This window comes from Euleptes europaea, chromosome 4 (assembly GCF_029931775.1).
Source record: "Euleptes europaea isolate rEulEur1 chromosome 4, rEulEur1.hap1, whole genome shotgun sequence".
NCBI lineage: Eukaryota > Metazoa > Chordata > Lepidosauria > Squamata > Sphaerodactylidae > Euleptes > Euleptes europaea.
The window spans coordinates 94,890,850-94,905,124 of NC_079315.1; the positions used below are offsets into that span (position 1 = coordinate 94,890,850).

Consider the following 14,275-nt stretch of genomic DNA (forward strand, 5'->3'; position numbering starts at 1 on the left):
ACACTGTAATCATAAACAATTGCACCCTCCTAAATTCACTCAAGTCAATGGGTTTAGAATGTTGTAACTCTGCTTAAAAATGGTAGTGCTATCAGTTTATCCTCCTATGTATGCACCTTGTAACAACCATCTTCTCAGATATTGTCATAAATTTGATAAAGTAGGCTGGGTTTTCCTAGTGAATTTCTAAGGGTTTCCCTTGCAAGAAATTCTATTAAAAATTTAAGAAAAGAAAAGTGAAAAGGAATTTACTTTAAGAATCTCCAGATATGCAGTTACTTTTGGTACAAGTGAACGATCATCATTGATATTTTGCTCATGTGAGCAAACATAAAATATTTCTCCAAATATATAATGTTTTTCCCCAAAAAAATCAAATCCATTCCATTCTGAATTTAAGGAAATGTAAAAGTACGTTCTGGAAGAGGACTACTAACCTTTTATATCATTACTAACCTGATTTATTGGTTCATTGAAGTTTGCAATAAGCCCTGCACGCAATGTAGATTTCTCCTCATCAGAAAGAGCGCTGGTTAAACACAGACATATATTAATGAATAAAGGTGATCATTAGAAATATGCATGAGTATGAACTTTTCATTTCCTAAAAGCAAATTTACTGACAGTTTTCTGAGCTTGGCAAGACTAATTCCTGGAAACATTCAACAACAGGGCAAAACAGTGAAATGAAGACATACCACAGGAGCACCGCTATGCAGGTCTACTCAGAAATAACTCCCATTTTAATCACTGGGGCTTACTCTCAGGAAAGTGTTCTTAGGATTGGAGCCAAAATGTCAGACCAACAATGGTAGGGCAATAAAAAAAATCACTGAATGTTTTTTAACTTGTACTTATTACCACCATTTTGTGAACTCAGCCATTTCAGGAAATGACTGAAACCCATTACACCAAGTTATGACACCAGTTTGATATAATGGATTATACTGAACTTGGCCTAACAGTACCTGAGCTCAAATCTCCATTCAGCAAGAAAGTGGACTGTGTGACTTTGGACCAGTTATTTTCTCTCAGCCTACCCAGTTTCATTGGTTCATGGGATGATAAACTGGGGTAAGCACCATGTATACAACCCTAAGTTATCTGGGAAAATGGCAGGCTGGAAACATGACCAATAAAAAGCATTCCTGCTTTATTTAGCTACTACATGAAGACTCAACAATTTTGCTGCCAAGCAAAATGCCAATACAAGAGCAAATGTCAAACTCGACTCAGAAGTAAGGTTAACAGCACAAACGTTGGAAATTAAGTACAGACTGAAACGCCAGAAAAAGGTGTGTGACATGCATGGAGGCTACGCACTAATGAAAGAATGCCTGAGGTTTGGCTTGCATTACACATTTATGACAGCAAAGAAAAGCTGGCAGAGAAGTTTTACAGTAAACCATAAGAGCAGCGAAGCTGATAAAAAGCTGATTTTTTCAAGGGGTACAGGTCAGAGCATGACCCTATATGCTTCTCTCCCAGGCAACAGCTGTGTCCGGTTAACCCTGTATGGGAGTTTTAAAAGCTAGCAATGTGGAAGCAAGCAAACAGGTGATATTAGAAAAAGAGGAAGTTCTACTCAATTTGGCCCTCCCCTCATGCTCTCTGGAAGGTGCCAAATTTATCAATTTAAGTATTAGTCAAGGTAATCTTAAAAATTAGTATTAGCAAAAACAAAAACAAAAAACCCCTCCAAAATGTGTAAGTATATTTGTTGAAGAACTACAGGGACATGGGCCCTTGTTAGGCATTTGGAACATTTTGCTACCTGAGAATATGCATAACATGATGAAGAATTGAAAAAAAAGATGAACACATATTAAAGGTACAATCAGAGTACACTGATTTTAAAAACACTTTAGAAAGGAAGAATATAGCAAATGAAAAAGGCCTTTGGAAGCTGTTCCTGTTGTGCAATACTGACACCTACTGGATGGTTTTCCTCCCCCACAATCACACTTTCAGGAAACTGTTCGTGATTTAGAAATTTCTCTGTAGCACTGAATGCTACACTTTTTCTCCACCACTTGTCAGGAATTTAATATTTTGCAGATAGCCACAAGCCTGTAAAACACTCTACTGCAAAAAAGAGAGAGAGAGAGAGAGAGGGAGAGAGAGAGAGAGAGAGAGAGAGAGGGGGAGAGAGAGAGAGAGAGAGAGAGAGAGAGAGGGAGAGAGAGAGAGAGAGAGAGAGGGAGAGAGAGAGAGAGAGAGAGAGAGAGAGGGAGAGAGAGAGAGAGAGAGAGAGAGAGAGAGAGAGAGGGAGAGAGGGAGGGAGGGAGGGAGAGAGGGAGGGAGGGAGGGAGGGAGGGAGAGAGACAGACACAGACAGACAGACAGGAAATTCCTTCCTTACTGTGGTGCCACTCGCCTCCAGTACCGGTCAATTCCATTTTTGAAGTAAAGCACAGCTAACCACCGCACATTCACATCCAAGGTGTGATTTGTGAAAATATTCTGTAAGGAAAGTATAGAATTCAAAACACTTCTATATGTATATATATCACAGCACTTCTTTATATCATGTGTTAACAGTGAAAACTGGCACACGGAAGATAAAAATCTATATAATTCTAGTTGGGTTTAATGTACACTAATCCAGCTTTAAGAAAAACAATATATGCAGCTGTTGTGTCTTTTGTGTCATAAGAAACTCCACCACACTCCTATTCATCGTCCCTTGACAACCAAAAAGACTGTATGTACAGGATTTTTTATCTGCTGGAATATATCCCGAGTTTCGGGGGGGGGGGGGCTCACAAAGATGCAGGGGTGGGACAGTTGTGGGGAAAGCTGCTGCTCCACTGGTCATGTAGGCCCACCAATATTCACCACAGTGAATATAAAAAGTACCTTATTTTTCTGTTGTCCTCAGCCTTACAGAGATCGGTGTATTCTGGAAAGTGTTGGAGAATATTCTGATGAACTACTAACTTCTATATTTTCAATGGGGGAGACTCCACTTTTTTGCTTCTTCATCCCAGGAGCCTTTGGGGCATCCTGGAATCTATCTTTCGCCCATCATCATGTCTGCAACCAACCCTAAAGCTATGAATGATTGGTCCTAAGGGCTTTACCTAGAGATTGAAAAGCATGGGGGATAGAACTGCACCATGTGGAACACCACAGGTTAGGTCCCACGCTGCTAATAACTGGTCCCCAATAGCAACCCTTTGAGTCTGATCTGTGAAAAATGATTTGAACCAGTTCAGTGCACATCCCGATACCTACTTCTGCCTCCAAGTATCTCAACAAGAGGGTATGATCTACTGTATTGAAGGTGCAGATAAGTCCAATAAGAGCAACACTCAGACAGAGGTCATCAACTAAAGCTAGCAGACCTGTCTCTGTCCCATAGCCCAGCCTCAAGTCAGACAGAATAGGGTCTAGAACAGATGAGCTGTCCAAGAAGACCTGGAGTTGGTGTTGGCCTGAAATAACTTTTTTTCTTCCCTCCCCCACATTGGTGCTTTCCACATCATAGGACCGTTGCAAGGATAAAAAGGGAGTGGGGAAACCATGCAGCATCCTGAGTTCCAGAGAGGTAAGATAAAAACATAATACAATAACTACAAATATATCTGTTCTAAAGCTAGGTTATCTGGATAAACCATGCATGACTTTTCCCCTAGTGTAGTTAACAGCAACTTGTGATGGGGCATGCATGCGTGTTCATGCACACGTTTCTACTGGGGAAACAGTGTGGCAGGGGAAAGGGTTAACTCCACTCAGGCACCATGGCTCTGATCCAATTCCCCCCTCTGGTCAACTTTTAAGCATTTAAAAATATGCCAGTAGATCTGATTGTGGCTCTCCCTATAGCGTGTATAACAATAAGCCACAAATAAATTTCTACCAAACATGGCAGACGCAGGACAAACATGAGCAATTTCATGATGAGTAGTCAGAAACAAGCATACCTTCTAAGTAAAAGACAAAATGTAAATGGCCTGCATATTGAAAGCAGTGAAACAAGGCATTATACCAGTGGTTCTCAACCTGGGGGTCGGGACCCCCAAGGGGATCGCAAAGTGTTTTCTGGGGGGTCACCGCCACTGTCCTGGGACAGCCCCCATCCCGGGCTGTCCAGGACTAACCCAGATGCCCTGTAACCCTGATCCGTCCGCGAGGGCAGGGAAGACCCCAAGCAGAGAGGTGAGGAACTGGCCGACCTACAGCCAGAAGGAGCCTGGGCTGCAGAGACGGTGCGGCGTGCCGCCGCACACCAGCTGTAGCCCCGCTGCCCAGCTGAGAGGTGGGCAGGCCAGCCCTGGGCGCGGTCGCACCTGTGCCGGGCTGATGATGCGGCAGGATGTGTGGGAGGCCGAGGAAGCTCCTCTGGCTCGGCCAGTTCAGGTCTTGGAGGAGAAGAGGGCGGTCCCCCTTGAGGCCGCTACAGCCACGTTTTTACTTTTAGCCGCGCTCGGGTGGGGCGGGAGCTTCAGCCTGGAATCCAAGAGCACATGTCTGTAGTGTGGCTTCGCTTTTCTGCCCTGAGTCATCAGTTCCGCTCTGGCAAGGCCAAGGGGGAGAGAGTCGAGGTGCATGCACAGTTCGGGATTTCCCCCTCGAGCGCGCAGGTTCGGTGAGGCGCAGAAGGAGCGGTGACTGGCGGAGGGGAGAAAAAGGCACGAAAAGTCCGAGCGGGATAAGTGGCCCTCGGCTCTTTCCTGGCCCTTCGCTCTCGTGAGGTGATTAAATGGAGCTCCACTTTGAGGGATAACTGCAGTTCTGTGCACAAGCAGTGTCCCAGTCACAAGAGAGGGGGTTTCCTCGCGAGAGCCCCGTCCTGCTTGGAAGAGTTTTTGGGGAGAGAGGGGAGGACAAGGAACGCAGTGCATTCTCAGAGGCACTCTTTCCTCCGTGCCAGGAAAGGTTGCCGCGCCACACAGTCACAGCCACTGCACAACAGGTGGTAGTACCGTTTGCTTGTTTGTTTTAAACTTTAAAATTTAAAGTAATTATATATATGGATACCCTGGACTGCCAAAAAAACAAATGTGTTTTCTTTATCCTATTGAAAATGTCATTTATGCAAATTTATGCAAATGTGACGAGGGTCGCAGGTTACTTGGCAATTGTAAAAGGGGGTCGCGACTCGAAAAAGGTTGAGAACCACTGCATTATACAAATAAACGAATAAGCTCTATTAAACAAATACAGAGCGATGCACAAGCGGCAGTGCTTGGTAAGACTGAGGCAAAGGTATTTGAGCATTGTCCTAGGGTGATCTGTCAAAAGAAAATACCTTCTTTTCAAAAACTGCAAAATCAAAGGTCTGCTTCTATGTAAGAAATCATAAACCATATTATATCTGATTTACACTATCTCTGAGATAGTTCTTTCTCCCCTCCCTTTACATCTTTTAGTTCTCACAACGCTCAGCAATTAGAAGAAGCAAGCCTGGTGAAATCACCGTCACCCATTCCATCAACCTGCCTACAGAAAGTTAACACAGTTAAGAACAGCAAAGGTTTTGGCATTAGTATTCTTATATGCTATACAGGCGATGGCATGTATAGTTCTAATTTTTATCCTTTATATAAGAATAAATCAGTCATCAGTCTAGCCACATCAATAAAACATCTACTGAAACTCCTTCTCATGATAAATTGTGGTCCATGTCAGATTCTCATTCAATTAAAAGAATTAGCATAAACGGCCCTTGGGGCCATTCTTCTTAATTGGAATGGCTAGAAAAACATTTCCAATTCCTAAGAACTTTGTTATTTAGTTCCAATTAAAATTCATTTCCTTCCTTTAAATTACTACAGTAAGGATAAAAAAGAAAAAGAAAAGCACATCCCCTGATCTGCTAGCCTTCTGCAGGACGTTTGAAACATAAAGTAACCATTCAAACACGCAGGGAAGATGATGCAGCACACTGCGTCGGTACTTCTGAACTGGTACAGAGCCTGTTTCAAGTGTGAAAAGACAGAACTCATAAAGTGCATTCCACCCGTGTCTGTACTGACTTGCTCACTGCTGGCCACTATGATGAAACAAGCATGTTCTGAGTTTCAAAGGGCAGTGGACTATACAATTTAAAATACAGTTCAAAGTACAGTATATACTAGTTTCAGACTAAACATTAGCAATTTTGAAATCCCCATCAGTGAATTAATGAGGCAGAAGTATCTGACATAGCTATAAACACCACTACCTCTTGGTCACATCCCCACCCTTCACAGACTCAAAGCCTATGTAAGAGCTTAATCGGATAAGAACCAGTCTATGCAGACAAGGAAGGGAAATGGTGCCATAGGGTGGAAAAGAGGATGGGCAAGCACCAACCCACCCTGTTAATCCCAACAGTATTCTCAGACCTTTCAAGAACGGAGGAAGCTTTTCTCACTCACACCCTACCCATTCCACACTGACAGGCATTAGTGTTATCTAGCTCAAAACAGAGGCTGCAACTCAACATCAGTTAGTGGGGTCCAAAAAAAGGAGGGTATCCTTCCTAAAATCCTACACAATTAAGGATTCAGTCTCAGTTCTAGGTAAGACAAGTCACACCCATACCACCAATCTCTAGTGATTCCAGGGACCTAAGACTGAAAGCCAGTTTGGCAAAATACATCATTTATTCCTTTAGAGAAAGCTGCTTTTGTTGAGGTTGGAAGGGAATTTGCCCTATTACAGGAATAAGGCATTTAATGAGGCAGTTAACACACACTTCCAAATCTACTGGTCACAAAAATAAAATGCAAGCAAACATAACATTTACACTGCTAAATCACTATGAATAAGAGAACCACAGCAATAGAAAACATGTTCCTCTCTAATAATGCATCTTCTCAAGAAACGATGATTTATTATCAGTTCTATATTTTAGCAATAATAATAAGGTCTGCTCAAGCATTGTTGAAAATTGCTACAACGGATCACAAAATCATATTTTCAACATCAGTGAAGATAATCTTTTTAGAACATACATTCAGAGAGCTAAGCAATAAGTACATTGTTGTTCATTCTAGCAAGATTGTGGATATGAAAAATACTGAAAAGACTGGGGGGGGAAACAATCGCATTCAATGGGAGTAGCTTACCAACAATACTGAATAGAAACCTGGTTGTGTCTCCCACTGCTTCAGTTGTTCCTCAGCTGGTTTCAGCACAGCAGTATCTTGACTGGTGGCTTGAGTCAAGACCTGAAGTACAATGCTACTGGCACTGTTGAGATCCATGAAAATCTGACAAAGATATTTGCAGAGAAAAGTATTAGCGTAAAAATATACATTATGTAGCTAGCCTACAAGACACTATTGCTTGTTATTTGGCAACTTCACCATTTACTGAACTTCAGACTTTAAGGTGATTTCTACTGCAGAACACAGCAAGGGGAAAATACCTTACTCGTTGTAATAAACAACAGTTATTGTTGCCTCTGTTTGACCAATATGAAAAAGTGGTTCAGAAAGACTGATGAACAAAAGGTCGTGCAAGAAGTCTCCAAAAACTAAACTTCACTAGACAGAGGATCCTGCTGCCAGAACTGACATCATACAAAAAATACAAGCCACTCTGTATATCGCCCCCCAGCTGTCACTGACAAGTGCACAGGAGACATCAATACCAAAATAACCATAACGTTATAGCAAGAATGTGTTTTTTGACTAGGGTTACCAACCGCAAGGCTGGGCCTGCAGTTCTCCCAGAATTACAACTGATGTCTAGATTACAGAAATAGACACCTACGGTAGGGTGTCAAACATAAGGCCCGGGGGCTGGATCCGGCCCCTTGAGAGCTCATATCGGGCCCGTGAGCCAGCTTTGACAGCCAAAACCCCCTCCCTCGATCTGGGCTCGCAAGCCCACTGTGGGCTAGTCAGTTGAGGCAGCCACCCCCTCCAGTCCACATCTGGGCTTGCAAGCCAAATGCAGGCTCACCAGCTGAGGCAGCCACCACCACCCCACTCTCGATCTGGGCTGGCGATCCTGCTGCGGGATCGCCAGCCAAGGGAGCCTCCTCCCCCAATCCTGATCTGGGCTGGGTAGTCTGCTGCTGTCTCGCCAGGCGAGGCAGCCACCCCCACCCTGGATCTAGGCTGGCAAGCCTGCTGCTGGCTCGCCAGATGAGGCAACCACCACCACCTACTTCCGATATGGGCTGGAGAGGCATGGCCCAGCCTGACCAAGTAACATTTATGTCATATCCGGTCCTCTTAACAAACGAGTTCGACACCCCTGATCTACGGCATCGCATCCCCATATAGCTCCCTCCCTGCCTCAAACTCTACCCTGCCCAGGCGCCACGCCTAAATCTCCAGGAATTTCCCAAGCAGGAATTGATAGCCCTGTTTTGAATAGCCAAAATGAAATCTACCTATTTATAAATATTAGACAAACAGCTATGCGTCCAGTCACTATAGCAATTAAAATCACTTCCTGGCAAATCAGGCAAAAAAGTTTTGAAAAAGAGTAGGCTCTGCTTCCTTCCAATCATTAGTGCAAAAATAACTAAAACTGGTACATGTGGGTAAAAACACACTGGTGAGTGTGTGTGTGTGTTAAGTGACACCAAGTCGGTTCCGACTCATGGCAGCCCTATGAATCAATTTCCCCCCAAAACATCCTATTGTTAATACTAACTGGTTGTGATGGTTTAAAAGCACAACTCTATACCATTTAAATATTTTGAGACCACAATAATGAAAATATACGCAAAGTGAGGGCTGCTTCACACTTTATAGTACAAAGGGGTGCAAAATAAAACCACTAGAAGTCCAATTTTACCCTGTAACGTATGATGTCCACAAGCAAAGGCAAAAAGAGGGAACAGCTCTTACATTACAGGTCTGTTACCCAACAGACCCCATTATGAAGAAGAAGAAGAGTTGGTTTTTATATGCCGAATTTCTCTACCACTTAAGGAAGAATTGAACTGGCTTACAATCACCTTCCCTTCCCCTCTCCACAACAGACTCCCTGTGAGGTAGGTGGGGCTGTGACTAGCCCAAGGTCACCCAGCTGGTTTCTTATGTAGGAGTGGGGAAACAGATTAGCCTCGGCCGCTCATGTGGAAGAGTGGGGAATCAAACCCGGTTCTCCAGATCAGAGTCCACCACTCCAAACCACAGCTCTTAACCACTACACCATGCTGTTCATGATGCTTCCATTTTAGTGCTGAGACATGCATTAGAACAAACAAACCTCCGACCGGCACAGCACAAAAGGCGAAGCACTGGCAGAGGAAGCAGAACCACAGCTGATTCAATCAAGCTACCTAGAATGGAATAGGAAGTTGCCAGAAAAACTGTCTTGCTTCTCATCTATGGCATTCAGGTCATTAATCAAGCTCTTTTATAATCGGTATGCCTTCAGCCACTAGTAGACCCTTTTGAAATTATCTTTTTCCATTACCTCGTCATCGAATCTAGGCCTGTATTTGGGTTAGATTCATTAGTTTTGTTTCTCGTCTTTTGATAAGTTGTCCAGAATTGCCAACCAAACCCTTTACTTTGCTCAGGCTCAATCTGCCCTAGGAAACACTGGCTCCCTGCCTGAAACCCTTCCCTCTTTTACCTTATTTGGAACTATTCCAAGGACTCGAGACAATCTTCTCTCCCTTCGGTGCAGTTAGGAGAGAAACCAAGCCCCTACCTCTAGTCCTCCCCCTTTTCCCATGCACATAAAGTAAATAAATATTTTGTGTCTCTGTTGCTTGCCCTATAAGTGGTGACAGAATTCTTCCCCAAAGTACGGTTTCAGCTGGCTCCAAACAACTTGTGTTTGTGCAGCTGTAGAGGTCTTTTGGCACGCAATATCTATAGCTCCTTCCCCATCTGGATTTACTTGCTGCTTGAACATCTGGACCTCCAAGACTGGTAGCTCTAAAACTCTCATCTTCACCTCCTCCTTCCCATGTCTCATCAGAAACTCTCCAGGTGGCTAACAACAAGGATCTACAGCACACAAGAGTTTAAAATACAATAAGAATTTAAAGAATAAAATTACGTGACAACAACACACTGCTAGAGCTTTTCATACAACCAGCCTTTTAAGAATGCACCATCTCCTGCAACATTGTGTTACAGGAGATGGTGCATTGTCCCTTCTCTAAGGCCTGGCAGCGCAGAGTGGTAAGCTGCAGTACTGCAGTCCAAGCTCTGCTCACGACCTGCGTTCGATCCCCACGGAAGTCGGTTTCAGGTAGCCGGCTCAAGGTTGACTCAGCCTTCCATCCTTCCGAGGTTGGTAAAATGAGTACCCAGCTTGCTGAGGGTAAAGGGAAGATGACTGGGGAAGGCACTGGCAAACCACCCCATAAACAAAGTCTGCCTTGTAAACGTCGGGATGTGATGTCCCCCCATGGGTCAGGAAAGACCCAGTGCTTGCCCAGGGGACCTTTACCTTTACAAGGCATGATACACGGAGCCAAACATTAATGAATGGCTGCTATTTCAACCACAAGCAACATAGCTAATGTAAGGAATTTTATATACATCATATTTGTATTTGTTTTCCTATCCTGGTGTTTTTTTAAGGAATAGATTCCTTTTACATACACAATTTCTTCGCAAATTTTATAAATGTTTAAAACCTGGACTGTGCAACTTTACCATTAGACATGGACAGAATTTTCCAGGCGTATTTGTATTCATTAGGCATCTGTTCCAGCGTACAAGAAGTAGTTCGGCAGAACAGAGAGTTCTAATTAGCTATTTTCCACAAAACATAAATTTGTTCTAAAAACTCTTTCCCTTTTAAGTGTGAATTATAATGACTGTATCTGATTAAGTAAAGAAAATAGATACAACAGAAGCCCAATGTTTCATTAGCATGATTGCTGAAATACAACTTTGTCAATTTAAAGAAAGTAATTTTAGTATAATGAAAAATAACATTAGGCAGTAAACAAAACTGCCCTATCAACCTTGCAATGTACATAATAGGAAAACATTTCAATAACAGAAAAAAAATCTTACAAGTTCTCCCAAACATCTAGAGGTTTCTTTCTGTAAACATTCAGCTTCTAAATCAATTAAAACATTAATAAAATAATCTGGTTTTATTCATCATATAAATTTATATTTTATTATCTATTTTTACTCTCTTTAGATGATTCTGAATGATGGTTAGGACTGGAAGCAAAAAATGTGCCTATGGGAACTGACCCACACACAAAACTACCCAATTTGGCTTTATCTGACTTTACACCTTGAGCATGATCTTACATTTATCTCCATAACTGTTCACACAATAACTATCAAGTAATTCCTTTACTCTCAGCCTAAAAGGGATCTGTGAATCTTGTTTGGTGTCAGAAAGATACAAGGAAAACAGCTGGACTTTGTAATTCTAATGGAGAGGCACCATTTGATTTGGGGGCTTTTTTGTTGCTCTGAGGAAATAAGGGGCAGCGTGGCATAGTGGTTAAGAGTGGTGGTTTGGAGTGGTGGACTCTAATCTGATTCCCCACTCCTCCACATGAGTGGTGGACTCTAATCTGGTGAACTGGGTTTGTTTCCCCACTTCTACACATGAACCTTGGTGACCTTGGGCTAGTCACAGCTCTCTTACAGCTCTCTCAGCCCCACCTACCTCACAGGGTCTGTTGTGGGGAGGGGAAAGGAAGGTGATTATAAGCCGGATTGATTCTTCCTTAAGTGGTAGAGAAAGTCAGCATATAAAAACCAACTCTTCTTCTAAAGGCCTATATTTCACATCCTGAAAGACAGTTGACAATAGCCCTGTTTGAGAAAGTGAAATATTCTACTACATTAAGTTTTTGTTTGTTTTAAAATGCAGTCTCCCCTTTTCCAATTTTGTTTAAAGAGGCTAATAATAAATTTAGATAAAAATTTATAATTTAAAATTGCTTAAGTTTTTTTTACAGTTAACTGGGAATTATTACTGCATGGACAAACACTATTCTTTATGAAATAAATGCTTTAAATTGAATTGCTGGATTACTCATAGGTAGAACAGGATCCAGGTTTATTTTGTATTAATAATTAATAAAACTCACTATACTGAACTTCATGGAATGTTACACCATATTTGAAAATGCAAAAGTACCAACATAACCAGGCTACAGGATCATTTTGCATCTATACCTTTAAACACTTGCCCAAACAACAAATTTACTTTTATGTAAAGTACATGGAGATGCACCACAAAGTCAGCTACTGAAATTTAAAAAAATCTTTGGGGCTTGCATTAAACCAGCCATTATTAAGTATTTTCCTTTAGCAGTAAAGAAACAGAAAAACGGCAAAGAAAAACGTAAGAAAATATAATTGTGTTAATTTCACCTTATGTGCTAATTTCACAGTTTCCCCTTCAATGCAGTTGGAGGTAAAAATGACACACACACCCAGCAGCATATACATTGCAACTGATTTTAAAAAGTATGGGAAAAGGTAAAGGTAATCCCCTGTGCAAGTTCGGGGTCATTGCTGACCCATGGGGTGACATCACATCCTGACGTTTACTAGGCAGACTTTGTTTATGGGGTGGTTTGCCATTGCCTTCCCCAGTCATCTACACTATACACCCAGCAAGCTGGGTACTCATTTTACATCGGAAGGATGGAAGGCTGAGTCAACCTTGAGCCAGCTACCTGAAACCAACTTCCGTCGGGATCGAACTCAGGTTGTGAGCAGTGCTTTTGACTGCAGTACTGCAGCTTACCACTCTGCACCACGGGGCTCCTAAAAAAAGTATGAAGGGGCTCATAAAAGACCACAGGGTAACTGATCTCACTGAAGTTGAAAAGACATGGAGTATCAAGTTGTAGAAAATGGAAAACAAAGTTTTAACCAAAAAATAAATAAATCCTACTTACCGGTACTAGGAGAATCAGACCCCTCTTTTCAAGCAAAGGTGTCTCAATCAACAGACAATTTATCTACACAGAAACTCCTCCAAAGCATATCCCCAAGCTCCTTCTGATGCAAGGGCTCAATATTCTTTGCAGTGCTGGGGAGAATATCATGTCTGTACTCCAAAGGGAAGTGCACATATGCTATTCTTCCTAAAATGCTGTGAATATGAATAAAAATGTCTACCCTAGTCGAGAACTCCATGCACATACCAGAGTGCCTGCAGTTTTCAACTGCAGTGCTCTGATCACCCCTTCATACTTCTTCAAGTCTAAACAAATTTAACATGACTTGCATGCACGTACAAAGAAATAAAATATCCAGAGTTATAAGGCCCTAAGAGGTTTAATAAGGAACTGATCGGTTCAAAAGCGAAGACATTTTTTTTTTTGCTTATAAAGAAAGAAAAATATAGCACTGGAACAATTACAATAGAAATCATTACTATAGGAAAGTTTCCTAACAACATAAATTTTGAACTGAACTTAATTGTGTCAGGGAATGAAAATCTTCAAGAAGCTGAATGGGGAATATCCCTAGTCAAGAGGAAGAGGCCTTTGAACTGCACAACCATGCTCAACTGAAGTCAAAGGAGGAAAACCCAATACTGCACGTTCATATAAGGTTGTAATACAATACTATTGCCTTATCCCTAACAACACTATTCAGCACAAAACAAACAAACCCAAATAATCTCTCTGCTGCAGCAACAGACAGTTACTATTCTCCACAGCTGCCATGTGCTAGGCCTGGCATAACTAGTCCCACTCACATATATGCTAGTGTGGGCAAAGAGATACAGCTGGATGTGGAAAAGGAGACCAACCACAGTACATGCAATTTTTCCATTGTCAGAGCTAATGAAATGTTACAGCGGTGTTCTCCACATGGGAATGGGCTTTTGTGGTGTCCCTCCTGCTGCCAATGCTGCAGACACAGTACAGTGTCAAGGGGGGGAGCTCTGTAAGCTTACCCACATTTCCCGTCCCAGTCCCCCCCCCCCGGCAGCAACCACTCCCCCTGCCACCAGGAGCTTTTCCAGTTCTGTTTTGTTTTTAATCATCAGTGGGGTATAATTATAATATTTCAATGATCTACCCAGCTCTCTACGTTTACTTTTTTTAAAAAATGAAAGCTGAGAGTCTCCAGCCCCTTTCATAAGAACAGTTGGTTTTTATATGATGACTTTCTCTACCACTTAAGGGAGACTTAAACCAGCTTACAATCACCTTCCCCACAACAGATGCCCTGTGAGGTAGGCGGAGCTGAGAAGGTGTGACTAGCCCAAGGTTTGCAGCTGTCTTCATGTGTAGGAGTGGGGAAACAAATCCAGTTCACCAGATTAGCATTCACCGCTCATGTGGAGGAGTGGGGAATCAAACCCGGAAAACCATATCTCTGCCATGAAAAGGCTAGAGCAGTGGTGTCAAACATAAGGC

The 14,275-nt window shown here is 42.4% G+C and overlaps 1 protein-coding gene across 1 annotated transcript in view; it reads right to left on the minus strand.

Moving 5' to 3' along the window:
* IPO11 (importin 11) overlaps window positions 1-7,196 on the minus strand; it is a 104,999-nt gene extending 97,803 nt beyond the window's left edge. The window contains exons 1-3 of the mRNA XM_056848663.1: window positions 7,059-7,196; window positions 2,363-2,463; window positions 457-529 (exon numbers count right to left, since the gene is read on the minus strand). Of these exons, the coding sequence (XP_056704641.1) occupies window positions 457-529; window positions 2,363-2,463; window positions 7,059-7,196 (312 nt within the window). The remainder of the gene's footprint in view (window positions 1-456; window positions 530-2,362; window positions 2,464-7,058) is intronic.
* Window positions 7,197-14,275: the final 7,079 nt, after the last annotated feature.